The 23,685-nt window shown below is 44.3% G+C and overlaps 1 protein-coding gene across 5 annotated transcripts in view; it reads right to left on the bottom strand.

Annotated features, from left to right (window-relative positions):
* The window catches only part of FRMD4A (FERM domain containing 4A), a gene marked incomplete at both ends in the record, with an annotated part of 620,566 nt that overhangs the window by 100,749 nt on the left and 496,132 nt on the right, over window positions 1-23,685 (bottom strand). For all 5 annotated transcript variants that reach the window (XM_079698803.1, XM_079698802.1, XM_079698805.1 and 2 more), the window contains 3 exons: window positions 6,065-6,087; window positions 6,979-7,035; window positions 21,874-21,958. In XM_079698803.1, the coding sequence (XP_079554929.1) occupies window positions 6,065-6,087; window positions 6,979-7,035; window positions 21,874-21,958 (165 nt within the window). The remainder of the gene's footprint in view (window positions 1-6,064; window positions 6,088-6,978; window positions 7,036-21,873; window positions 21,959-23,685) is intronic.

The raw sequence follows: 23,685 nt of genomic DNA, 5'->3' as shown, positions 1-23,685 counted from the left end.
AAATCAGCCTTCTTTTCCTGTTGATTTTCTAAAATTCTCCCTTTAACCTATGAGTGCCTAAAAGGCATCATCTAGTCTGACAAAAAAACAAAACAACAAAAGCCTACAAATAGGGAATTTTCAGATACCAGTAAACCAAGTTTCATCTGCAGGAATTCATAGATGCTCTTAAAAAACGCAGATGAGATTTCATACAAAGAATAAAAAAATCAAGAGGGTACTTTTTTTTTTCCCACAGAAATTTCATTTTATCTTTCTGGCTTAGTGAACACATGGTCCCATGGTTTACAGAAGAGGGAATATTAAAAGGTCTTCATTTTTTTTTTTTTTTTTTTTTTTGCTTCTAGCTGCTCTTCTAGAGACTTAAGACCAGGCAGTCCGTGGAAGCTGAAAGGAATTTTTCAGGACAAATAAATACTCCAACTCCTTTTCTAAAATGGAGGTAAAACTCAATTTCCCTGCTACTCATTTCTATTGATGGAGTAACGTGTTGCTCTATTTCTAAAGCATTATTATTATTATTATTATTAAAGAAGCAGAATTGGAACCCTGTAGATTGATAAATCAGGGTCACAGTAAGACTCTTACTGACCCTGGAACTCTGATAAGCAGATACTCTCCCACTGGCACCAGCCTTTAACTTTGTATGGATGTCACAGAAACTGACCCCTCTGTATTCAATCACAGTGTTGCTTTTTTGACGTTGGTTGCTGTGTTTCCTTGGAATAGACAACCTGCAGATGGAGGGCAGCCTTCCATCACCTCTAAAGCACATGATGAGCTTTGCCTAACAGGTAAGCAAAATGTGACCCACAGAACTTTACATGGGATTTCCTTAATATCAGCCCTTTTCAGGTGCTGTTTGCTTACTGGTCCTTGTAAGTCTTCTAATAATCAGCATCAGTACATCCGGTTCTCTGTAACAAAGATATTTCCAGGTCCCAACAGACGGCCTGGAGTAACCGAGCTTTACTGGTCTGGTTTCAATAAATCTTGTTAGCAAAAATTCTACATAACAGATGTTTTTTTACTAGTCCCTGTTAATATGTGGATGATTCTTTATATCAAAGGCAGTGTGATTTGGGAATGTATTTATGTGGTTCAGCATAAAGTTTTTTTTTTTTTTGCGGTACGCGGGCCTCTCACTGTTGTGGCCTCTTCCATTGTGGAGCACAGGCTCCGGACGCGCAGGCCCAGCATCCATGGCTCACGGGCCCAGCCGCTCCGCGGCATGTGGGATCTTCCCGGACCGGGGCACGAACCCGTGTCCCCTGCATTGGCAGGCGGACTCTCAACCACTGAGCCACCAGGGAAGCCCCATAAAGTATTTTTAATCAATTCACTGATTTGGTAAAACGTTGTTTAAAATGATTTTTTTCCCTCCTTTTTTTTTTGGTGGCCCCCTTTCAGAAAGGTTGACAGAAAGTAAAAAGTGAGGCTATTCTCAAAATCAGAGTATGAAGATTAGCCACTAGGGTTTTCAGTTAAGGTCCCCTTAGGGAAAAAAAGCAAAAAAATCAAATTCTTTAAGTAATACCTTGCTTAGTACAGTGTATTAATAAGTCTTCTATTACATTAAATTAGAATATAACTATACAGTTTGAATGTCCTGTTCAGTTGACTAAATTAGGTGTCCCCTGAATTGACCTTTTTAAAGACAAGAGTATTATTTTTCTATGGTAACCGAATGTTTAAAAGATTTTTTTTTTTAACATCTGTATTGGAGTATAATTGCTCTACAATGGTGTGTTAGTTTCTGCCGTATAACAAAGCAAATCAGCTATACGTATACATATATACCCATATCCCCTCCCTCTTTTTTTTTTTTTTTTTTTGCAGTACGTGGGCCTCTCACTGTTGTGGCCTCTCCCCTTGAGGAGCACAGGCTCCGGACGCACAGGCTCAGCGGCCATGGCTCACGGGCCCAGCCGCTCCGCGGCATGTGGGATCCTCCCAGACCGGGGCACGAACCCGCGTTCCCTGCATCGGCAGGCGGACTCCCAACCACTGCGCCACCAGGGAAGCCCTATCCCCTCCCTCTTGCATCTACCTCCCACCCTCCCCATCCCACCCCTCTAGGTGGTCACAAAGCACTGAGCAGATCTCCCTGTGCTATGCGGCTGCTTCCCACTCGCTATCTATTTCACAAGGAATTTTTTTTTAAATAAGAAAAGTCAGTGCTTGGCACTTAAACCACTGCAGAGTTTGTGACGAATAAAGTATGTATAAATCCTAGAAAATGTGTATTAGCTGACTAATGCTCAGGAGTGATTATCAAAGGAGAACTTTTTGTTTTTAAAACTGTTTTGACCCTTTTCAGCCTAATATTTGCTTATATAGCTGCCATGATGAACAGTTCTTAGGCTATTCAATTGTTTTTAAACAGAAATGCCAACTCCACTGATTTCCTCATTGTTGATGGACATTCTTTTTTTTTTTTTTTTTTACATACATATGTACCAGGCAATGAAATACGATCACTACATGCTTTGCTAAGGAAAATAATACAAGGGAAAAAATATTTTTAGATAAGATGATTTCCTCAACCTTTCACGATATCTTACAAATTTGTCTATGCTAGAATATGAACATGGGTGACATATATTTCTTCCTATCATGGACAATACTTCCTATCTATACCTCACTCATTCTCTTTCAGCAACACTGAACCCAAGATTTCATTGTCAAGCTCAGTAAGACAAGGAAGTGAACATTTCCATTAACTGGAAAGAAAAGGGGGTTACATAAGTATAAGCCTGCAAGCTCAATAAGACAAGGAAGTGAACATTTCCATTAACTGGAAAGAAAAGGGGGTTACGTAAGAATAAGCCTTCAGGGGTCTGCTGAGCAAAAAAGAGTCCAAAAGGAGAAACAGAACAGCTTGTGAGTTTCATGAGAAAGAGTAGTTATGGCTCTGGGTTGACCTTACATAGTTCTCGTTCTATTAAAGTAACATCAGCACTTTCGACTTCTCCCTTTTGTAAAAGGAACCCTTTTCCTCTTGTACATCAAGGAACTTGCTCCCATAATATGTAGATTTTTGGGGGCCCAACTGAGTGGCTTGCGGGATCTTAGTTCCCTGACCAGGGACTGAACCCAGGCCACAGCAGTGAAAGTGCCGAGTCCTAACCACTGGACCACCAGGGAATTCCCATAATATATAGATTTTTAATACTCATTCCACATAAGTGTAATCTGCATATATTCACTGAAATGTAAACATAGAGGATAATAGCATCCTGGGCAAAGTAGCTTTTTAGGAAGGTAGAGATTCAGGATCATCAGGCTATGAAAGAGTTACTTTGCCTTTTGTGTGCGACCATTAATTTCAAAGGTTATTTGATCCTCTAGATTCTAGAAGATCTCAGAATTAAGCCCTGGACCACGTGCTATATAAAACACTTCGCTGGTGCTCTGTGTGTTCTAAGTTGACATCTTATGTTATGAATGTTGCTCAGGAAAATGTACTGTATTTACAGGGTATGTATGTAAGTCAAAGCCATTCAGTTAAATACAATTAAGGTTGTAGAGTCTGGCATTCATTAATAGAGCAAAAACAACTTTCTACAATACTAAACTATGAGAATGGGACATCTAAAAAGCCTGATGTTTGGCCACCAAACCAAATGTGGTCCACTTCAACGTTATGGGGATTTTCCCAGATGTGATGGGAAGATGTAAAATCAAGGAATTCTGGATTACTTCTCTTGTTCCGAAACTCCAGGCCACTCAAGCATATGAACCGTGGGCTTGTACAGAGAACGGTGTTTATCAGGGAATCCCAACTTCTGTGACGTGACTTTTATGCTGGGAGATAAACTGACCTTTTGGATAAGGTGTCTGACCTCTCCCCTCCCCTGACAGCTATTTCTCACCCCAGACAGCTGCTGTTATAAACAAACTGCGAGGGAACACTTTGACAGATGAAGCCAAACCATGATCCTTTGTTTCTCTGCAGCCAACAAGCTGGGATTCCACAAGCTCATGAGGGGGCCATGAGTTACTGGAGGCCAGGCCTGCTCTTCCTCCCCACTGACCAGCCCTGTAGCCCCATGTTCCCAGGATCTGCGGGGCCAGATGACACTGTTCCCAGCTCACATTCCATCCTGTCAGGGGACTCTCAAAAATAAATAATATTTACAGCAGAGTTCAGAGCCCGTGAAAGAAAAGGCAGGGAAAAGTATCTTCAGAGTAAGTAGACCAGACAATGGAATCCACTGGATCTGTGGTTATTAAACCATTTTTTCATGGGACTTCAGAGCCCTTTGTAAATAGATATGAACCTGCACTTACCAAGAGCCTCAAGTCCAATACCAAAGGAAAGGCATAAAAAACTAACAAAGAAAAAACAGAACAAAGTATAGTTTCTAGATCCTGAAAATGTTGCACTCAATCCATTCGGTCAACAGTTACTGGCCACCTACAAGGTCTCCTGCTAAGGCTATAAATAAACCTTCATCGCCCCCCCCAAAAAAAGGACTACCTCTGTTTCATAGCAAGAACTTGGGAAACCTAAATAAAAAGGGCCTGGAGGTCTCCTTCTACAAATAATCAAACTGAGCTGAAGGGACTATATTTTAGGATCAGAGGTCAGCCCACTACAACCCACTGGCCAACCCTGCTTGTCTTTATGTGGCCTGTGAGCTAAGAATGGTTGGGGAAAAAAAAATCTTAAGAAAAAAGTCTTAAACAGTTGGGGAAAAAAAATCAAAAGAAGAAGAATATTTTGTGGTACATGAAAATGTATATTTCTGAATTTCTGAATTTATAAATAAAGTTTTATTGGAACACCGACATACTCATTTGCTTACCTACTGTCTCTGGCTGCTTTTGCACTTAGAAAGGGAGGGGTGAGTAGTTGCAACAGAGACTGGGTGGCCTGCAAACCCCAAGTAGTTACTGTCTAGTTCTTCACAGAAAGTGTTTGCTGACCCTTGGTTTAGATTGTCGAAGAATTGTTTTGGTTTTGCTGAGACATCTGAGTGAGAAAATATACCTCTGCCTTTGCTAGAAAGCCTTAGAAATGCATGGGGAGCAGAGAGAAGGCAGCTAAGACCTGAAAAACCAGTTAGCATGAAGTTGAGAAAGCTGGACAAGTAGAGGTAGACCACCAGGTGAAGTAGTTTAGGCTGTATTTACAGATCAGATCCCCCAAAGCAGGAGAAAACACCCAAGTTCCTTCACAGAGCAGAGGTATAACCTGCATTTCTTTTTCATACCAATTTTGCTAATTTCCTAATGATGGGCCAGGATCCCATGCCCTGATGCAGTTCTTGTACATGTGGTTGAGTCTTCATATCTCTAGACCTTGATTCTAAAGAACGAGCTATACTGGACTTCCCTCAGGGGAGTTCAATAAAACAGAATCCCAGGAATGATGTCTGTCTTTGAGCAGACAGTCCTGTTGGTGGATGGTTACAACCCCCACTCTGTCTCCAGTAATGACCAGGAGAGACTGGCCATTCAGCCCTACTGGTCAACGGGCCACGCTTAATGAAATGAATGAGACTGAAGTCTGTGGGTCTACAGGGTTATTAAAGCAGGGCACATTTTTCCCCGTGGTTAAGTCTGTCTATGTTCTCTCCCTAACATAACATCTGGAAAAGGAAAGACAGTAGAAGTGGGATATTTATATTGTAACACTTTCATGAAAGACATCTTCCTGCGGGCTAGGATTTTGTACCTTCAGGGTTGGAACTAAAACAGAGGAAAAAAAAGATGTTTGCGTCCATGGGGTTATCTCTAGTCAAGTTCATACCAAAGTGATAATTCAAGGCTCCATGAAGACATCTGGGCAACCTGACACACCTCAATACAATGGCCATGTGTGACAGTGGGTTCTAATCTCAGCCTTTTAGTAACTTTCGTTTGGTACAGAATATCCTCCTATTACTATGCTTTCTCTGCCTGATGTATCTATTTCCATTGACAAGTTGGGAATTGGATTTCAACATTAAGATATAATATTAATAAACTGCCCTCCTACGAAGAAAAGACAGAATAGTTTCTTTTAATAGAGATGCAACAGACTACATTTTTAAGCCAAAAATTCTTGTAAACTCACCTAGAAAAGTCTCCCTTTGCCTCCTGTAGAAGAAGAAAATTCAACATCAGTGACACATTCTGATCCCATGTTACAGATTTTAAAATACATTGTAATGAAGTCCTTTACTGAATCAGTCCGACTGACTGCTATTTCGTCCTATCAGCTATAGTAATATAATTAAGGAAGGACACGTGTATTTACCACTTGAATATGAGACAACTAAACTTTAGAAAGTTATATACAAAGAAAGTGACTCATAATGACAAAGGGAAAGTTTCCATTTCTAAGCCCTGATCTAACTTTTTCCAGTTTAAAGATTCTGAACCTGGATGTCTGTCTGGATAGCACTGTCTATGTGTCCATGTCTTGTGTTATTTGTTGTTTTATCTTGTATTGTGGGCTTTTGGAGGCAGGGACCGTGGAATCTGTAATGCATTAACATAACGCCTGGAACACAGTAGCGGCTCACTAAATCTTGCTGAAGGAATAAATTAATGACATCATTTTAGTTCATCTTGCCAGTGTTTCTAATATTCAGTATGCCTCTTTTTCACATAAGCTAAGGATCTTTTCCTTGTCTTTCATGACAGTGATTCTCCTGGCAATTAATTCCTGCTTTTTACTTGGCTTTCTCCAGTGACCTGAAGAAAAGGGGGTCACTGGATGGTCCAGTTTCCCCCAATCTCAGGTTATACACACAATTTTCATTTGCAGAGAAATACAATCTTAAAATTTTGGAGAAGAACAGAATAGAGAAGACTCTATTTGCTGCCATGGTGTAGGTTCCCCAGTAGCTCTTTCCTGCTTGTGGCTAAAAATAATTAAGAAGTCAAAGAGCTAGTGGATATAGCAACTGCCATGCATGATAAGTCTTATTCCTCTTTCTTCTGTGTATGGCCCTGGCATACAAAGACGAGGGGGAGACAACTTACCTGTAAAATATACGAGGCTAATTCAAACACCACTTCACTGTCAACATCAATCAGCTCCTGAAAGGAAAACCGAGGAAGATAAGTTTGGTCCTTTAATGGTGATTTCTTTATGATCTCTCCCCAAAGAGGATGGGTATTTCTTTTCTAAGGTGTTCCCTAAAATCTCAAGCACTCATAGAATATCTTCTCTGAATTACTTGGACCCGAATGCTCCCTGACATGCTTTTTACAGCTCTTAGAATGAATCCAGTGATCCTGGGTCTACACAGTTGCCTCCAGGGCTTCACCTTTGTCTTCATGAGAAATCAAGGGATGGGCCAGTCCCCGGCTTTTTACAAATCTGTCAACCTGATTAATCAGCAGAGTAAGGTTACTTAATAACCACATGCATTTTTCTTTCTAAACTCTACTTCAGAACCAGGAATAAGGCTTTATTGAAGAAAAGGTTACAGTAGGATTGTGACTCTTTTAAAATTAAATAAAATGAAAAATATAATTCCCCAGTTGCACTAGCCACATCTCTTTCATGTACTCAATACTTCAAGGTAGCTGTTGGCTACCATGATGTCAGAGCACGTGCAGGGCACTTCGCTCACTGTAGAAAGTTCTACTGGTCCGCAATGTTAGAGAATCCAAGTTTAAAAATACTCTGTTCTCTAGTTCTTCCCCCGAATATTTAATCGTGATCTATGGACATGGTCTTAAAAGGACATAAGCCTCTCAGGTTTTTAAAAAATCCTATGTATAAATATTTCAAAATGTACATAGTCCATATCTCCTTTTATCTAACAGCTTGATTGAGGTATAATAGATACAGAAAGAAATTGCACACTTAATATATATAATGTGTTAGTTCAGACATATGCAAACACCTGTGATACTATCACCATGTTCAAGGTAATAAACATCCATCACCTCCAAAAGTTTCCTTGTGTCCCTCTGTGTGTTTTTCTCGGGGGGGGAGGTAAGAACACTTAATGTGAGATCTACCCTCCTAACAAGATTTTAAGTGCACAATACTGTATTTGATATACAGTTCAGATCTTAAAGACAAAGGAAAACCTGGAGTCCACCAGCACGCAAGAATAATAACGAAATTAGCTGATGTTGCACTTCGGTTATCAAGTACAAGTAGAAATCCCTACCTTTCTTTTCTCTCCTTAATACCACTAGATTCTACAGTGAGTGACTGGAGCACAAAAAGTTAGAGCTAGCACCGACTTAGACCTCAGCTAGCCCAGCCACCCGCTTTCATTGAGAACAGAAGCCAAAAACCATCAAGGGACTCCCCCAAAGTCACAAGGCTTTAGTGGCTGTGATGGGCTGGAAAGCACCCCCAACTTCTTGTCCAGCATCTGACCTTCTGGAGGGCGTGCTCTCCCCCAAATCAATCAGGTCACAGACTCAGCCAACATGGTCTCAGGACCACATGTAGCATCAAAGTTAGCTAAAACAAGGGTTACTTTTTTTTCGAAGTATAAACCAAACTCTGATTCACAGATTTTCTAATTATTTTTGTGTGATCCAGAAGTGGCCCCTGTAATTCAAAACAATGCATTAAAGCAAGCCTGTGTATTTCGAGGGAAGGATATCCTGCAGGCTCTTTCGAGCTTAGGAATTTCAAATATGGATAGTAATGTTTGCTACCGAACCACCTTGGAGCGTGGGCTAAAAGAACTCACGAGAGACATGGAAGGATTGGGGACAATAATTCTTTATGCTTAACCAGGTGAAGGAGATTTACGGACACTGTAATTGATACAGACTGTCAGTGCTGGAGTGTGTTGGAATGCTTGGAATTGCAGTCCTGGGATTACCAGGTCCCATCAGAATGTAAATCATTTAACAGTGGACAAATGATTTAACAGAAACACCGTACAGGGTTTCCACAGTGGATCATTTCTACTCGCACTGTGTGCCTTTCCTTTCCCACCAGTCGACTTCCTGAAGTCGCTGGTGTGTACTTGTCAGCGTACTCCGTCAAACATTTACGCCGAGGTTGCAGGCAACGGTCAATGGTGGCTAATACTTAACATCCCAGGAGAGGCCAACTCAAAGCCAACCATCGGGGACAACCCTGTTAAGTGCAAACATTGCTTTTAGTTCGTTACTTGACTCATCTGCTAAAGGGAAACGACTATACCTTTGGGACAGGGGGCAGGAGTGGGGAAGGCGGAGGGTGGGCATTTTCTATTTGATTTGATTTTACACAGTCCATTCTGCAGTTCCAGGAGAGACTGTCAGACGCTAATCGCATGGCAGCGTTAACTGTAATGTACCATTATTCAGAATCAAGCTACCAAAGATGCCCATTTAAACATCGAACCTGATTTATACGAGTTCTCTCTCACCATCCGTATGTGTCCTCAGGGTAAATGGGAACTAGTGCCTCTAACTGGGGTGAGTTTCCACCTTCTCTGACCTTGACCATCTCCCAGTGAAGATATTAAAAACAATGAGAGCCAGAACGTGACCGGTAAGAGGGAAAAGGATTGAAGAATGAGGTGGCCCAGACGTCCCCACTCTTGCAAAATCTGATGGGAAAGAGCTGCAGTATTCCTTTTCACCGTTTCCATTTAGTATTTATTGAGATCAAGAATCATGGCCTCATCTGTCCTCAGAGGAATCAGTACAGAGTCTAAATGGTGTTTATAAGACCCAGTCTAGGAACGGGGTTGGGGGTGGGGGAAGAGATGCTCCCTAAGGGTGAAGAACATGCTTTCCTACCTCGCAGCCTCTGCCTGATTCCCTGACGTCTCCTGTTTACAACACCTTCCCCCGTTTATACCTCGTCCTCCCAGGTGATTTTATCCCCTGCGATGGAACAGGGCTCTCGACTTCCTGCCCACACCACACACCTCCCGTTGCACCTCAGACCCTGAGAGCTGAGTCCCCGCGGGCAGGAGTGGACAGGTGTTCCCAGGGTTCCGCCTGCCAAATAACATTCCAAAGATCACTCCACCTTTTTCTCATCTGGCTTCTCTCAAATGCAGAGGTGGCTATCTTCAAGTGTTTCTGCTCAAGCAGAGCAAATAAACTGAGCAAGATCACAAACAGTGCGTGCAAAAAGCCCATACTTCCCTGGGGCACTGGGTTTTCCCCCGACCGAGGATGAAATGCAGAAAGGTGGGGAGCAGAAGGCCCTTCAGGGAAGCTGTATGGGTGTTTCCCATCGGCGTCACCCACAGGCTGGCGGGGGACACTCCTCTGTGCCCCCAGTGCTCTGAGAGCCATTTGAGGCGGGGTGTCGGCAGGGTTGTCTGCTGAGCTGGAGTCTGCCTTGGGGATCTAGGGTGCTCTGGCGGGCATGGCGTCATTTTCTCCTGAGACCCACTGGTAACAGGGGGATGCTGACGGAAGGGACAGTGATGTCACGGAGTTCACGTGTCCTTTGGACATCTGTTTTACTTACTACTGAATCACGTGTGCCGCTTTCTCTGATCTTTTGCCACGTGGTATGGACAGACAAAACGTGACCCTCTGCAGGGTGTGTGTGTGTGTGTGTGTGTGTGTGTGTGTGTGTGTGTTCAGACAGGGCTGGGGAGGATGGCACTCTGCCTTGTTCTACAAGCTGCTGAAGGAGGAGGCCTGAGGTGATATATCAGCAGCCGCACGGTAAACAATACGCTCAAAAAGATTTCCATTCTGAGGGTCCTCTGAGTGTTCCAAAGAGACAGCCCCATGAGAATCCCCAGTGACAGGCATAAGGACGGTCTCCACAGTCCTGAGAGCTGGAGGAACTCGTCACAACCCCCTCGCTCCGAGGGCCCTGCTGGTGACCTTCAGACTCCACTGAGAATCTTAATGAAAAGCCTTCCTCCTTGGTCAGGAATGAGAGAAATTCCAGCTTTCATGGAAGATGCACGAGAGCTTTATAACAGAAAAGATGATGAGCAACCACATGGTAGGTTGAAAAGATTTCAATGGGAATGACCTTTGCCAAGTCCAAGCAGAACGACCTGCAGGGCTGCCCGACGGTTTTCCTGGTAAACCCTCACCCACTGTAACCACCTTTCCTTGTACCCACAAAACGCCTGAAGAGGATGGTTTCTTGCCATCCTCTTTAAGACTATTTCTACTCCGGGGCATTGAATAAATACATCCCTGGACCTCTTTGAGTTTCATTTTCCTCGTCAGTAGAATGGGAAGAACAATTTCTTTTCCAATTATTGTACTGAGTCTGGTGAGGCGGAAATGTAGAGGTGATTTGGAAGCTCTGAGACTCGCTACAAATATCGGGTCTGCATTATTTATGTTCACTTACTGGCATTTCTGAATCATCTGAACTCCACAATTTTGTCTGTTCTTCAGCATTTTTTAGCATTTATTGGAATCTTTTTTATTTTCTTTTACATTTTTATTTTTTAAAAAACTTTTTATTGGACTATAGTTGATTTACAATGTTGTGTTAACTTCTGCTGTACAGAACAGTTATACATATACATATATCCACTGTTTTTTAGAGTCTTTTCCCATATAGGTCATTACAGAGTATTGAATAGAGTTCCCTGTCCTTGTTGCTTATCTATTTTATATATAGTGGTGTGTATATGTCAATCCCAATCTCCCAATTTATCTCTCCCCCTTTTTCCCCCCCAGTAACCATAAGTTTCTTTTCTACGTATGTGACTTTATTTGTTTTGTAAATAAGTTCATTTGTATCATTATCTTAGATTCCACAGATAAGTGATATCATATGGTATTCATCTTTGTCTGACTTACTTCACTTAGTATGATAATCTCTAGGTCCATCCATGTTGCTGCACACGGCATTATTTCATTCTTTTTTATGGCTGAGTAATATTCCATTGTATACATGTACCACATCTTCTTTATCCATTTATCTGTTGATGGACATTTAGGTTGCTTCCATGTCTTGGCTATTGTAAATAGTGCTGCAATGAACATAGGGGTGCATGTATCTTTTTTTTTTTTTTTGGCTGTGTTGGGTCTTCGCTGCTGCATGCGGGCTCTCTCTAGTTGCAGCGAGCAGGGGCTACTCTTCATTGCAGTGCACAGGCTTCTCACTGAGGTGCCTTCTCTTGTTGCAGAGCACGGGCTCTAGGTGCACAGGCTGTAGTAGTTGTGGCTCGGGGGCTCTAGAGCGCAGGCTCAGTAGTTGTGGCTCACAGGCTTAGTTGCTCCGCGGCATGTGGGATCTTCCCAGACCAGGGCTCGAACCCGCGTCCCCTGCACTGGCAGGCGGATTCCTAACCACTGTGCCACCAGGGAAGTCCATGTATCTTTTTGAAAAAGAGTTTTCTCTGGATATATGCCCAGGATTGGGATTGCTGGATCATACGGTAGTTCTATTTTTAGTTTTTTAAGGAACCTCCATACTGTTCTCCATAATGGTTGTTGGACTCTTTAGTAAAACTTATTTTTTAAGGAGGTGGGCAGCATTGTGTGTGTGTCTCCATGTGTGTGTGTATCGGTCACCACGTATATCATCCCAGTGGGTCCTGACACCCGCATTCAGCCTCGTTGAGCCCACGTGATGCCCTGTCTCACTGCACAACCTACAGTGGCTACGGGAAGGCGCCCCCAGGCCATCAGGGGCTGACAAGCGGGATGAGACTGATGTGATCTTGCACGATTCCTCTCTGAGCCCTCTGCCAGTTTTTCATCAGTCAAGTCCCTTCATGTTTCTCTGGGGCACATGTTTGTCTGGGGCACTCTCTCACTCGGTGGCCCGGGTATTTCTCCCGCTGTCCACTGCATACAGTCCCTTTCACGATCCTGAGGAATCTCTCCTGTAGAGGTCACGGGCACAGCCCAGATGATGGGTCTGTGTATGTTTATTTCCAGAGAGTTGAAGATGGAGGTCCCTCTCTGTCCTCCTGCCCTTCCTCTCTCGGTCACGTGAGCACACACACCAAGCTGGCAATCCTCCATCTAAGAGATAAGGACCAGGATTCTGTGAGTCTGAGACAAATGTTTATGTTGCTTCCTTTGTCCTGTGGGACTTGATTCTGGGCTTTTGTTTCTCTCGTCTTCAGATGAGATATCCTCTGCTCATTAGCAAATCTCTTGGAAGATCTTGGATAAAGATTGCTTGTTTTAATTTCAGCAACAGTGATGGTATTTAGACCAAAGTAGCAAACTTGGCCCAGGGGTGACTGTTTGAACTTCAACCATATGTGACGCTCTTAGTTCAATGGGGACATCTAGGCACAGAAGGCTGGACAAGACCCTCCAGTGCACAGAAAGGAGGAATTTTAAGTCTGTTTGTTTTTCTGACATGATCTGCTCTCAGTGGGTACATGTAGGCTCCAAACTTGGTAATTTCCTAGGAAACATGCAAATCCTTTCTCCCTGGGATTGGAAACGAAGCCATTAAAAACAATTTACTGAGCATTGACTATGTGCCTTGTTTTGTGAGAGGTCAGTGGAAGGTGATCATCAAAATTCACTCAGAAAAATGCTGGTGCCAACTTCTCCTCCAACCCAGGAGACATATTTCTGTGCATCTTCAGATGGTGACCACGGGCCCTGTTTCTTTGGTTATCATTTTGGACAAGATAAGTTTTGAGATCAAGCATTTAAATGTGATGCATGTATATAAAGAGTGGATGGTCGGTCAACCCCTTCCGTTCAAACATGAGATTCATAACAGGGCAGCTAGTTATTTTGACCAGTCCCTCACTTCACCCAACTTAAATAATCTAAAGATCAAATTGCTCCTCTGAGGAACTGAATAGCAGTGGAAAGTCCTTCAGCGTGGGGGCCTCTTTCCTGTCATTCATTCATTCATTCATTTATGGCTGCGTCGGGTCTTCGTTGCTGTGTGCGGGCTTTCTCTAGTTGTGGTGCTACTCTTCGTTGCGGTGCGTGGGCTTCTCATTGCGGTGGCTTCTCTTTGCAGAGCACGGGCTCTAGGCGCTTGGGCTTCAGTAGTTGTGGCACGTGGGCTCAGTAGTTGTGGCTCGTGGGCTCTAGAGCGCAGGCTCAGTAGTTGTGGCACGTGGGCTCAGTAGTTGTGGCTCGTGGGCTCAGTAGTTGTGGCACGTGGGCTCAGTAGTTGTGGCTCGTGGGATCTAGAGCGCAGGTTCAGTAGTTGTGGCTCGTGGGATCTAGAGCGCAGGTTCAGTGGTTGTGGCTCGTGGGCTCAGTAGTTGTGGCTCGTGGGATCTAGAGCGCAGGTTCAGTAGTTGTGGCGCACGGGCTCAGCTGCTCCATGGCATGTGGGATCTTCCTGGACCAGGACTCGAACCCGTGTCCGCTGCATTGGCAAGCAGATTCTTAACCACTGCACCACCAGGGAAGTCCCAGGAGCCTCTTTTCTTACCTCTCGGAAGGTATGCCTCTGAAGATGATAGGAAGCTGGATTTCAGAATTCTATATTTCTCTTTTAACTTTAAGATCTATCATCTAAGGGAATCCTTCTTTTTAAAAATTAGAAAAAACATTTTGACATTTTATGACCTAGCACTTGTTGTCTGCAGAGCTTTTGAAAATTACTGTGGTGACTAGTTTTGACAGCAAGCTCACTTTGCCAGTGGAGAACTCCGAGCAGGCAGGATTCAATCCTGAAGGTGGTGAAAGTGCTGAGATTACAGTCCACATCCACCCCAGCACTCCCTCTAGTGTAGCAAGTCCACTGCCCCCCACGGGGCTGACTGATGGGCCTTTTCCAGTTGACAGAGGAAGCCACATCCCAAGAGAGAGACGACCAGATGGAAAACTTGGCAGGAGAGCTCTGCTTTCCTGTGTCACTTTCCAGGAAGCACACATCATCCTAGGCTCACTTCCCATGGGAGTTTTCCTCGGAACTAGACACACATTTCTCAGTGAGTTTCATCCATCCCTTGGTCATAAGTTTCCTTTCCATCACCCCCCGTCCCCTGAATGAGTCGAAACACAACAGAAATGCTGGTGAAGGAAGTGGCCACGTGGGGTGTCGATGACCCCCTTATTTATTTATTTATTTTGCGGTACGCGGACCTCTCACTGCTGTGGCCTCTCCCATTGTGGAGCACAGGCTCCGGACACACAGGCCCAGCGGCCATGGCTCACGGGCCCAGCCGCTCCGCGGCATGCGGGATCCTCCCGGACCGGGGCACGAACCCGTGTTCCCTGCATTGGCAGGCGGACTCTCAACCACTGCGCCACCAGGGAAGCCCCGATGACCCCTTTTGACACGTCCTCCTGCTCCAGTGAAAGGAGACGAGTAGAGCCCTGCTCGTTCCTGACCAGATTCTAACTTTCTGCATCTTGCACAGATTATGACTGTAATTTCCTGCTCTTTTGGTAGAAAATAGGGGGATTGTAAAGCAAGGACAAGTGAGAGAGAAATCCACTGCAGCTCTGCTTTCTGTCTCCTGGTGAAGAGTGGAAAGTGAGGGCTGGCATTCGTGGTTTGGGGAAAATGACAAAACAAATGAACAAAGCAAAACACCTTTCCTCGCTTTTGTGCTGTTGAAGAGATCAGAGGTCTGCTCTCTGGAGAAGATGATGCATAGGAAGCTAGGATGAAGTAGACCGAGAGCTCAGGGATTCAAAAGGGGGCCTACACCCCAATGGAGGTCACTCCGTCCCCAAGACCCTGAAGCGGGAGGAGACATCCCAGGAGGGAAGTAAGACATTACATCCTCTGGAGACAATGAAGAGCCACGAGAAAAGACACCAAGCCCTGATACTTAGGGTTCCCACTGAAAGAAACAGCTTGCCACTGGGACACTCCACAGGGACAGCCACAGAGGACCATCCCCACCTGGGCACTTGGAGCTTTTGAGTGCCTCCCTCTTTAATATGGATGGAAAGCCTCCTACGTGAAAGACAGAGACCAAAATAAATAAACAGAAAAAAAAAAGAACTGGAAAGAAACACAAAGAAAACAGAACATGCATGATAATTAATATTATTGGAGTGATAAGAGGATATTAGGATCAAAGACAATAATAGGATGACATGTATATAAAGAAAAATCAGATAATATGAAGGAAGTCTGGGAAATTCAAAACATGATGGCAAAGGTTAAAAAATCAAGAGAGGAGATTAAAGATAATATTGAGGAAATCTAGAAAGTAGAACAAAATGACAAAGATGGAAAATAGGAGAAACCAGGTATCAAAGCAGGTGGCTGTGCCCGGCATCAGATTAACAGGAGCTCCAGAAGGAGAGCACAGAGGAAACAGAGAGACATCACTAAAGAAACAATACCAAAAACCTCCCAGAACTGAAGAATACGGATGTCCAGACTAAAAGTGCCCGTTGAATACACAACATAGTGGGCTCACAAAGACCTACTTTAGGGGCTTCCCTGGTGGCGCAGTGGTTGCGAGTCCGCCTGCCGATGCAGGGGACGCGGGTTCGTGCCCCGGTCTGGGAAGATCCCACATGCCGCGGAGCGGCTGGGCCCGTGAGCCATGGCCGCTGAGCCTGCGCGTCCGGAGCCTGTGCTCCGCAACGGGAGAGGCCACAGCAGTGAGAGGCCCGCGTACCGCAAAAAAAAAAAAAAAAAAAAAAAAAAAAGACCTACTTTAGGGCGCACCATCCTGCAACTTCAGATGAAGAGGAATAAAGAAGAAATCCTAAGAGGTCCTGTGGGTGGTCATGGAGGTGGGGGGAGTCCACATACAGCGTATGGACTACAGACTTCACCAGAGCAACTCTCAAAGAATCTGAGGCAACACCTTTGATATTCCGAGAGAAGTCATTCTGTATTTCCACATCCAGTCAAACCATTAACCAGATATAAAAGTAGAGCTAAGGCTTTTTCAGGTATGCAAGGACCCAAACATTTTACTTCTCATATACGCTTTCTCTGGATTACTGCAGGATGTCCTCCAGTGAAACAATGTTGTAAAACAAAACACAGGCAGACTCGGGATCCAGGAAGCAGAGCAGCCAGTCCAGAGCTGGGGTGAAGGGAAGACGGGACAGGAAAGGGGCATCTTGGGCTGAGGGCTATGAATGAGGCCATGTCCAGACAGGAACAGAAGGACAGAGGACTCTAAAAGGGAGGTGTCTGGAAAAACAGCAAAGGCAGCAGCAACAAAACCCCAGCTAAAGAGAGGAACGGATGAATTATCTGATGCATGTGCAAATTAACGTCGGTAGACATTTGGGAATCTGTAGCTTTTGGGGAAAAAAATGATGGGTACATAGAAACTAAAACAAGTAACAGCAAGGCAATTATTATTACCATTAGGTAAAATAACTGGTTGTCTAAAAAAGGAATCACAACCTTAGGATGCTACTTATTATTAGTCATAATAATGTAATGCTGATGGGTATGGCTTTTGCCCAGAACTGTGCTATCACCATACTGGGAAAATGGGAAAAGGAAAGTGTGGGTGGTTGCATAGGAGACCTCAATCCTCACCTACCTTACGAGGAATTCAGTACATCAAAAATGGATAAACCAAGGAATAACACCCTGTGTCCATTATTTAGAAACAGAGACAGGCAAATACCAGAAGAAACAGCTAAAATTGCTGGAAGTGGCAGGAGTTGCGGGGTGGGGCGGGAGGGGTGCTCTTTTTCATACACAGACTCCTAGAGCCATGTGGCTTCTGAACCACGGCATATATTACTTAGATAAAAATAAATGTGAACACATTAAAAAAGCGAATGAAATAAGGACTTGGAGGAAGCAGGAATAAATAGCTTATGGTATCTGAACAACTTAGATTCTAGTACGCTGTAGGAATCGCTCCCCAAGACACAGGGAGGGCGCTGGGTCAGCTGGTATCAGCATCACCTACAGTTACGTGTCTGGCACCACTCTCAGGTCCATCAAGGCCTCCAAAGTGCCAGAGGGCAGTGTGGGCAGCACACAGAAAATCGCAGCCAAGATGAACTCAGATCTGATTCCAAGTGAGCAATTCTATCTCAGCGGGAGCTAATATCGTGCCTGGTGGGGTGCTAACCACCTTCACGTCTATCTCGCTTAATCTCCCCAAGAAGGTCGTGGGTTGGGTCTTTTAATATCCTTGTTCAACCAAAGAAGAAAATTAAGCTTGGAGACGTCACAGAAGGTGTCCACATCGATTGCAGCTGCTAAGAGGCAGAGGTAGGAAGGGAACCCAAGTCTGTGAGCCTCGGAGTCTAAACCCCTAATCACAATCATTCTGCTCCAGGGCCTTCCGCCATCTTTACATATTTACAGCTGTGCCAAGCCTGTTCCACCACTTCTGGTTCCTTGTCTTTCACTAAGTTACTAAATCTCTCCAGCATCGGTTTCCTCCCTCAGTAAAGCTGATGATTCCATCCCACTCATGAGCCTCAAAAAATGTAAGACAAGTGAAAAATTTTTTATAGACTCTAAGTGTCAACTTATGCAGATGAAAATATTATTTTTGATGACGGGAAGGAGACGGGTGGCCTTGTGACGCGATTCTGTCCCCTACGTAACCTTCAGGAGAGCCATCTCGGGCTCACTGACGCGAGTCACTAAGCTCCAGAACAGATGCTGAGAAGAGACAGCTGGGGTTCCAGAAGGGCACACACCACCCAGGTCAGCAGGCAGGCTGATGGCTGTGGGCACCTGGACCCTAAATGTGGCTGGCTCCGAATGCATCACCTCTTTAGTTCTGGGGATTTCTTTTTTAAAATTTCCCATTAATCCCAGAGTCCTCTGTGATCATTAAGCTCAGAAGCACTGAAATCTTCACCTTCAGCTCAGCATCTGCGACTAGACTGAACTGAACAACTCCGAGAGAAACCATGTCTGCTCCCTTAACCCAAGGGTTTGTATAAGCACAGTTTGGGGCAACTTTTTACTTGCTGGGGTTAAGGGCGATTTCATCCCAGTCAGCGACTTCCCAGGCATCTACTGCCCAAGTCTGCCCCCTGGTGGACCGTCCTCACTTTTTATTCCTGAATTCTTCCAAAGTGCTTTCACATGGATTAAACAAACACCATCAGAGATGCTTGCCACCTATGAGGTACGTAAGACTGGTATTATTATTTCCACTTTATAATGAGAAAATGAGCGTTTAGAGAGAGGAAGAAATTTGCAAGTCCCTGGAACTACATGCAGCGTCCTTGTTCTTCCATTCAGCAAAACCCCCAAATACTGTAGTCCGAGTGCTCTGGGCTTGAGCCCAGGTTAAATCTTGGTTCAGCAGCTGTCACCAAGCGAGGTTCTTTCACAGAACTGAATTGGATCACTACCACGACCTCCATGACTTTGAACATTTGCATTCAGTGGAACTATTCTGTGCAGTGATGTGCTGAAGAGCTTCCAGAAGGAAAAGTGATGGCCGACAGACCGCTGCACCTGTGTGTGTGCTTTAATGCGTAGTCAGTTGTTGCAATCTCTCCAAACTAGGTTTAGTTAAACAGGAAAATACAAGCAGCGGGATCTCCTCTGAATACAGCCATTGACCATGTTACAACAGGTGTACTTGGCTTTGAAGTTCTCTAAGGAGTGTCTGCCCTCCAGGGCACAGTGCAGCCCAGCAGGTGAGGTCTGTGATCTGGAATCAGGCTGCCAACTTCAGCCCTGACTGACTCTGCCATTCAGTAGACATGTAACCCTGGGTGAATCTTATAACCACCCTGCGCCTCATCTTTTTCACAGGGAAACTAAGATAAAGAATAGTATTCATCTCAGAGATGGTGCAAAGATGCAGCCACACAACTGACAGAAAGCACTCAGCATCAAGCCGACCACGGTGCCATGGGCGTTAAGTATCGGCCGTCCTTCTCCCTGGTCATTAATGAGCTGACCTAAGGCTGCACTCCTGAGACAGAGGGGGCGTGTTGGAGGACTGGTGCAGAGTGGGTGTTTACTTTAAATACGTTCTCCTAGTGATGGCTCTCACCCCAGGGTGGGGAGCGGTATTCTGCAAGCCCCTCTCCCCCGGGATGGGGTGTGTGCTGGATTCTGTGGGCGTTTTGGGTTATCCAATGAAAGGAAACACTACAAGCATATGGGGGAACTGGATGCAAGGGACTCAATTAAGAATTGTCCCTTGAATAGACATGTCCGTGAAGAAGATGTACAAATGGCCAGAGAGCGTACGAGAAGATGCTCAACGTCACTAATCGTCAGGGAAAAGCAAACCAAAACCATAGTGAGATACCACCTAATACCACCAGGATGGCTATTATTTATTTATCTATTTTTTGGCTGCACTGTGCAACTTGCAGGATCATAATTCCCCGACCAGGGATTGAACCAGTGCCCTCAGCAGTGAAAGCGCAGAGTCCTAACCACTGGACTGCCAGGGAATTCCTAGGCCGGCTGTTATTAAAAAAATTTTTTTTTTTTGCGGTATGCGGGCCTCTCACTGCTGTGGCCTCTCCCGTTGCGGAGCACAGGCTCTGGACGCGCAGGCTCAGCGGCCATGGCTCACGGGCCCAGCCACTCCGCAGCATGTGGGATCTTCCCGGACCGGGGCACGAACCCGCGTCCCTTGCATCGGCAGGCGGACTCTCAACCACTGTGCCATCAGGGAAGCCCTGGCTGTTATTAAAAAAACAACAAAAAACCCAGAAAATAACAAGTGTGGGTAAGGATGTGCAGAATGGAATCTTTACACACTGTTGGTGGGAATATAAAATGGTGCAGTCGTTATGGAAAGCAGTATGGCAGCTCCTCAAAAAATGAAAAATAGAATTACCATATGATCCAGCAATTCCACTTTTGGGTATTCACCCAAAACAACTGAAAGCAGGGACTTGAACAGATATTTATAAACCCACGTTCACAGCAGCATCATTCACTACAGCCAAAAGGTGGAAGCTACGCAAGTGTCCATTGACTGGTGGATGAATAAACAAAACGTGGTAACTGCATACAATGGAATATTAGCCATAAAAAGGAAGGAAATTCTGACACCGGCTACAACATGGATGAACCCTGAGGACATTATGCTAAGTCAAATAAGCCAGTCACAACTGGACAAATACTGCGTGATTCCACTCACATGAGGTACCCGGAGTAGTCAAGTTCATAAAGACAGAAAATAGAGCGGAGGTTGCCAGGGGCTGGCGGTGGGGAGTTACTGTGTAAGGGGTACAGAGTTTCAGTTCTGTATGATGCAGAGTTCTGTGCATGGATGTGACAATGGCTGTAAAACAAGGTAAACGTACTTAATGCCACTGAACTGTACACTTACCAATGGAGACCATGGTAACTTTTGTCACAGTAAAAAAACTGTCCCACCCCATAGAGAACAGACTTGTGGTTGCCAAGGGGGAGGGGGGTGGGGGAGGGGTGGAGTAAGAGCTTGGGATGAGCAGATGCAAACGAGTATCTATAGGATGGATAAACAACAAGGTCCTGCTGTAGAGCACAGGGAACAATATTCAATATCCTGTGATACACCATCATGGAAAAGAATATGAAAAAGAATGTGTATATATATATATATATATATATATATATAAAACTGAATCACTTTGCTGTACAGCAAAAATTAACACATTGTAAATAAAAATTTTTTATAATAAAAATTTAAATAAAATTGTAAAATGTAAATAAATGTAAATAAAATTCAATAAAAAAATAAAACATTGTCTCACCCAAAGTGCCAATAGCATCCTTTTGAGAGATACTTCTAGAACATCCCAAAATGATCAAATATACATGCATTTGGTTATAAGATGTTCATTTATAATTGTGAGACCTAGTGCATTTGTCACATTGGTCTGGGTTTCCCTCTTTTGGCCACAGTTGCCAAGTTCAGGGGACCCCTAAAATCAAGCTAAGGAACACCTCCAAGGAGCTAAAACACAGTGATGGGATTGGAAGTAGTCACGTTAGGAACATCCGATAGCTTTAGCTCCACGGAGTTCTCATGTATTTAGAGTCATTAATTTATAAATTACTTCTACTAATCAATAAAATCGCATTAGGGGCAGCAAGGTGGGATTCCCAGCTTCAAAGGAGACTTTCAGATTTCAACGGAAAACTCTGGAAGAGGAAGAAGAAGCTCTTACCTTGTAGATACAGGACTTGGCGTTCAGGAAGAAGAGCTCTATGGTGGCATTGTCCTTTAGGTATGAGATGCTCTCTATATAGAACCTGGAAGAGAGAAACTGCCAGTGAACTGCAGAAGCATCAACCAGTCAGGCAGAAAATCAACTGTTCTCCGAGTTACATGATTTGACTTGAGGATAAGGGCTCCCAATCCAACAGGAAAAGAAAAAGGCATCATCTATTGCTTCCACCATTCCTTTTTGAGAGAAAACAGTGCTTTTCAAGTTCGTTTACCATGGGTTAGGACCATCATGACTGACAGCCCTTCTCATAGCAAAGAGCCGGCCTGCCATCAACCTCTAAGAGTAAACTTGAACTTGACCATTTACTTCCTTTTTCATTACCTGCTTTCCAATTTTTTTATAATGTCATTTGTTTCCATTGCATTACTTTTTGTCCTAATCAGTGTTGAGCTGGAGTTTTAAAAGATAATTTCTTTTGCTTAATCGAAAAAAAGGGCCCTCTTTCTCCTTGAAATGGTTACAACAGATCTTCGTGAAGATGGCAAGGTGGGGTTTGACGTCTGCACATCCAGAGAGCTGTGGCTGGTGTTCTTAAAGCCGTGATATTCATGCACAGGAAGCCAAATGAGAATTGGATTTTTTTATCCAGATGAAACTTATGGATTTTTGTCAAGACAACACATGCTGAAATTATTTAAGTTTACATTCAATGATCCTTTACACATCGACTCTGGAGTTTACGCAATTCCTGAATTAGGTGAGGCACTTGTACTTGTCTAAGGATCAGCTGCACTGAGGAAGCTGTGATGAAAGGGGAGAAGGAAATGATTGGCACGCAGAGCCTTGGAGGGGAAGAGGTTCTGAGTGGGGTGGCAACCCCTGGAGGGCACTGGGTACCTGCCTCATGGAAACTGGGGGCCCCAAGAGGGGTCAGGAGGTGAAATGAGAAGAAACAAGTGCTATGATCATCCAGAACAGCGTTACGATGTGATGGAAAGTATCCTGGGGAGGAAGCCGAGAGCCCAGTGATCCGGGCCCAGCGCTGTGTGACTCAGGGCAAGTCCCATAACCTTGCTGGGCTTCTGCTTGCCAGTCTGTAAAAGACAGCAGGACGTGGTCAGCAGTTCCCCACCTAAGAAGTCTGCTGCTTTCAAATATTGGAACCTAATTCAGATTAAAACAACAACAACGATAGCAAAACCAACACACCAACACTGTAAGGCAAACAAAATGTGTGTGTGTAGGCTTGGGCGAGCCCGTGGCCCCCCAGTTTGCAGCCTCTTGTCTACAGACTAAGTAAACAACGTCTTTGACCATTTTACAGATGTGTGCAGAGGCTGTCATGATGAATACAACACAGATTCATTTAAATGTATAATTGAATCCAGAGTAATCTTCAGAGATTAGTAGATATTTTCAATCCACGGATATTAGTCTGACAATTACCATCATGGAGGGTCTACAAAATTTTTGGAAATTACAATATAGTCTTTATCCATGCAAAACCTGGGAATGAGTTGGCTGGTTGATCTCTACCATCACCCGCTTCCCTACCAAAAAAAAAAAAAAAAAAAAAAAAGCACCCGCCTCTGGCTTTTGGAGCAAGTATTCTAGGTCATGGAGGTCTCCATAAAGGGTCTGAGTGGTCTCAGAGGAACGGTAAAGCTGTACTACTTTCACTCCCCTAGTAATGGAGACTTGAAATATAGAAGCAAATTCTACATCTCAAAGCAAAACACAGTTTTCCCTTGGTATCCATAGGGGATTGGTTCCAGGACCCACCCCTCCCCCAGGATATCAAAGTCCTCA

This window comes from Hyperoodon ampullatus (genome assembly GCF_949752795.1).
Source record: "Hyperoodon ampullatus genome assembly, chromosome: 3".
NCBI classification, from domain to species: domain Eukaryota; kingdom Metazoa; phylum Chordata; class Mammalia; order Artiodactyla; family Ziphiidae; genus Hyperoodon; species Hyperoodon ampullatus.
The sequence above is the reverse complement of the archived record's forward strand: the minus strand, read 5'-3'. Positions and strand labels throughout refer to the sequence as shown.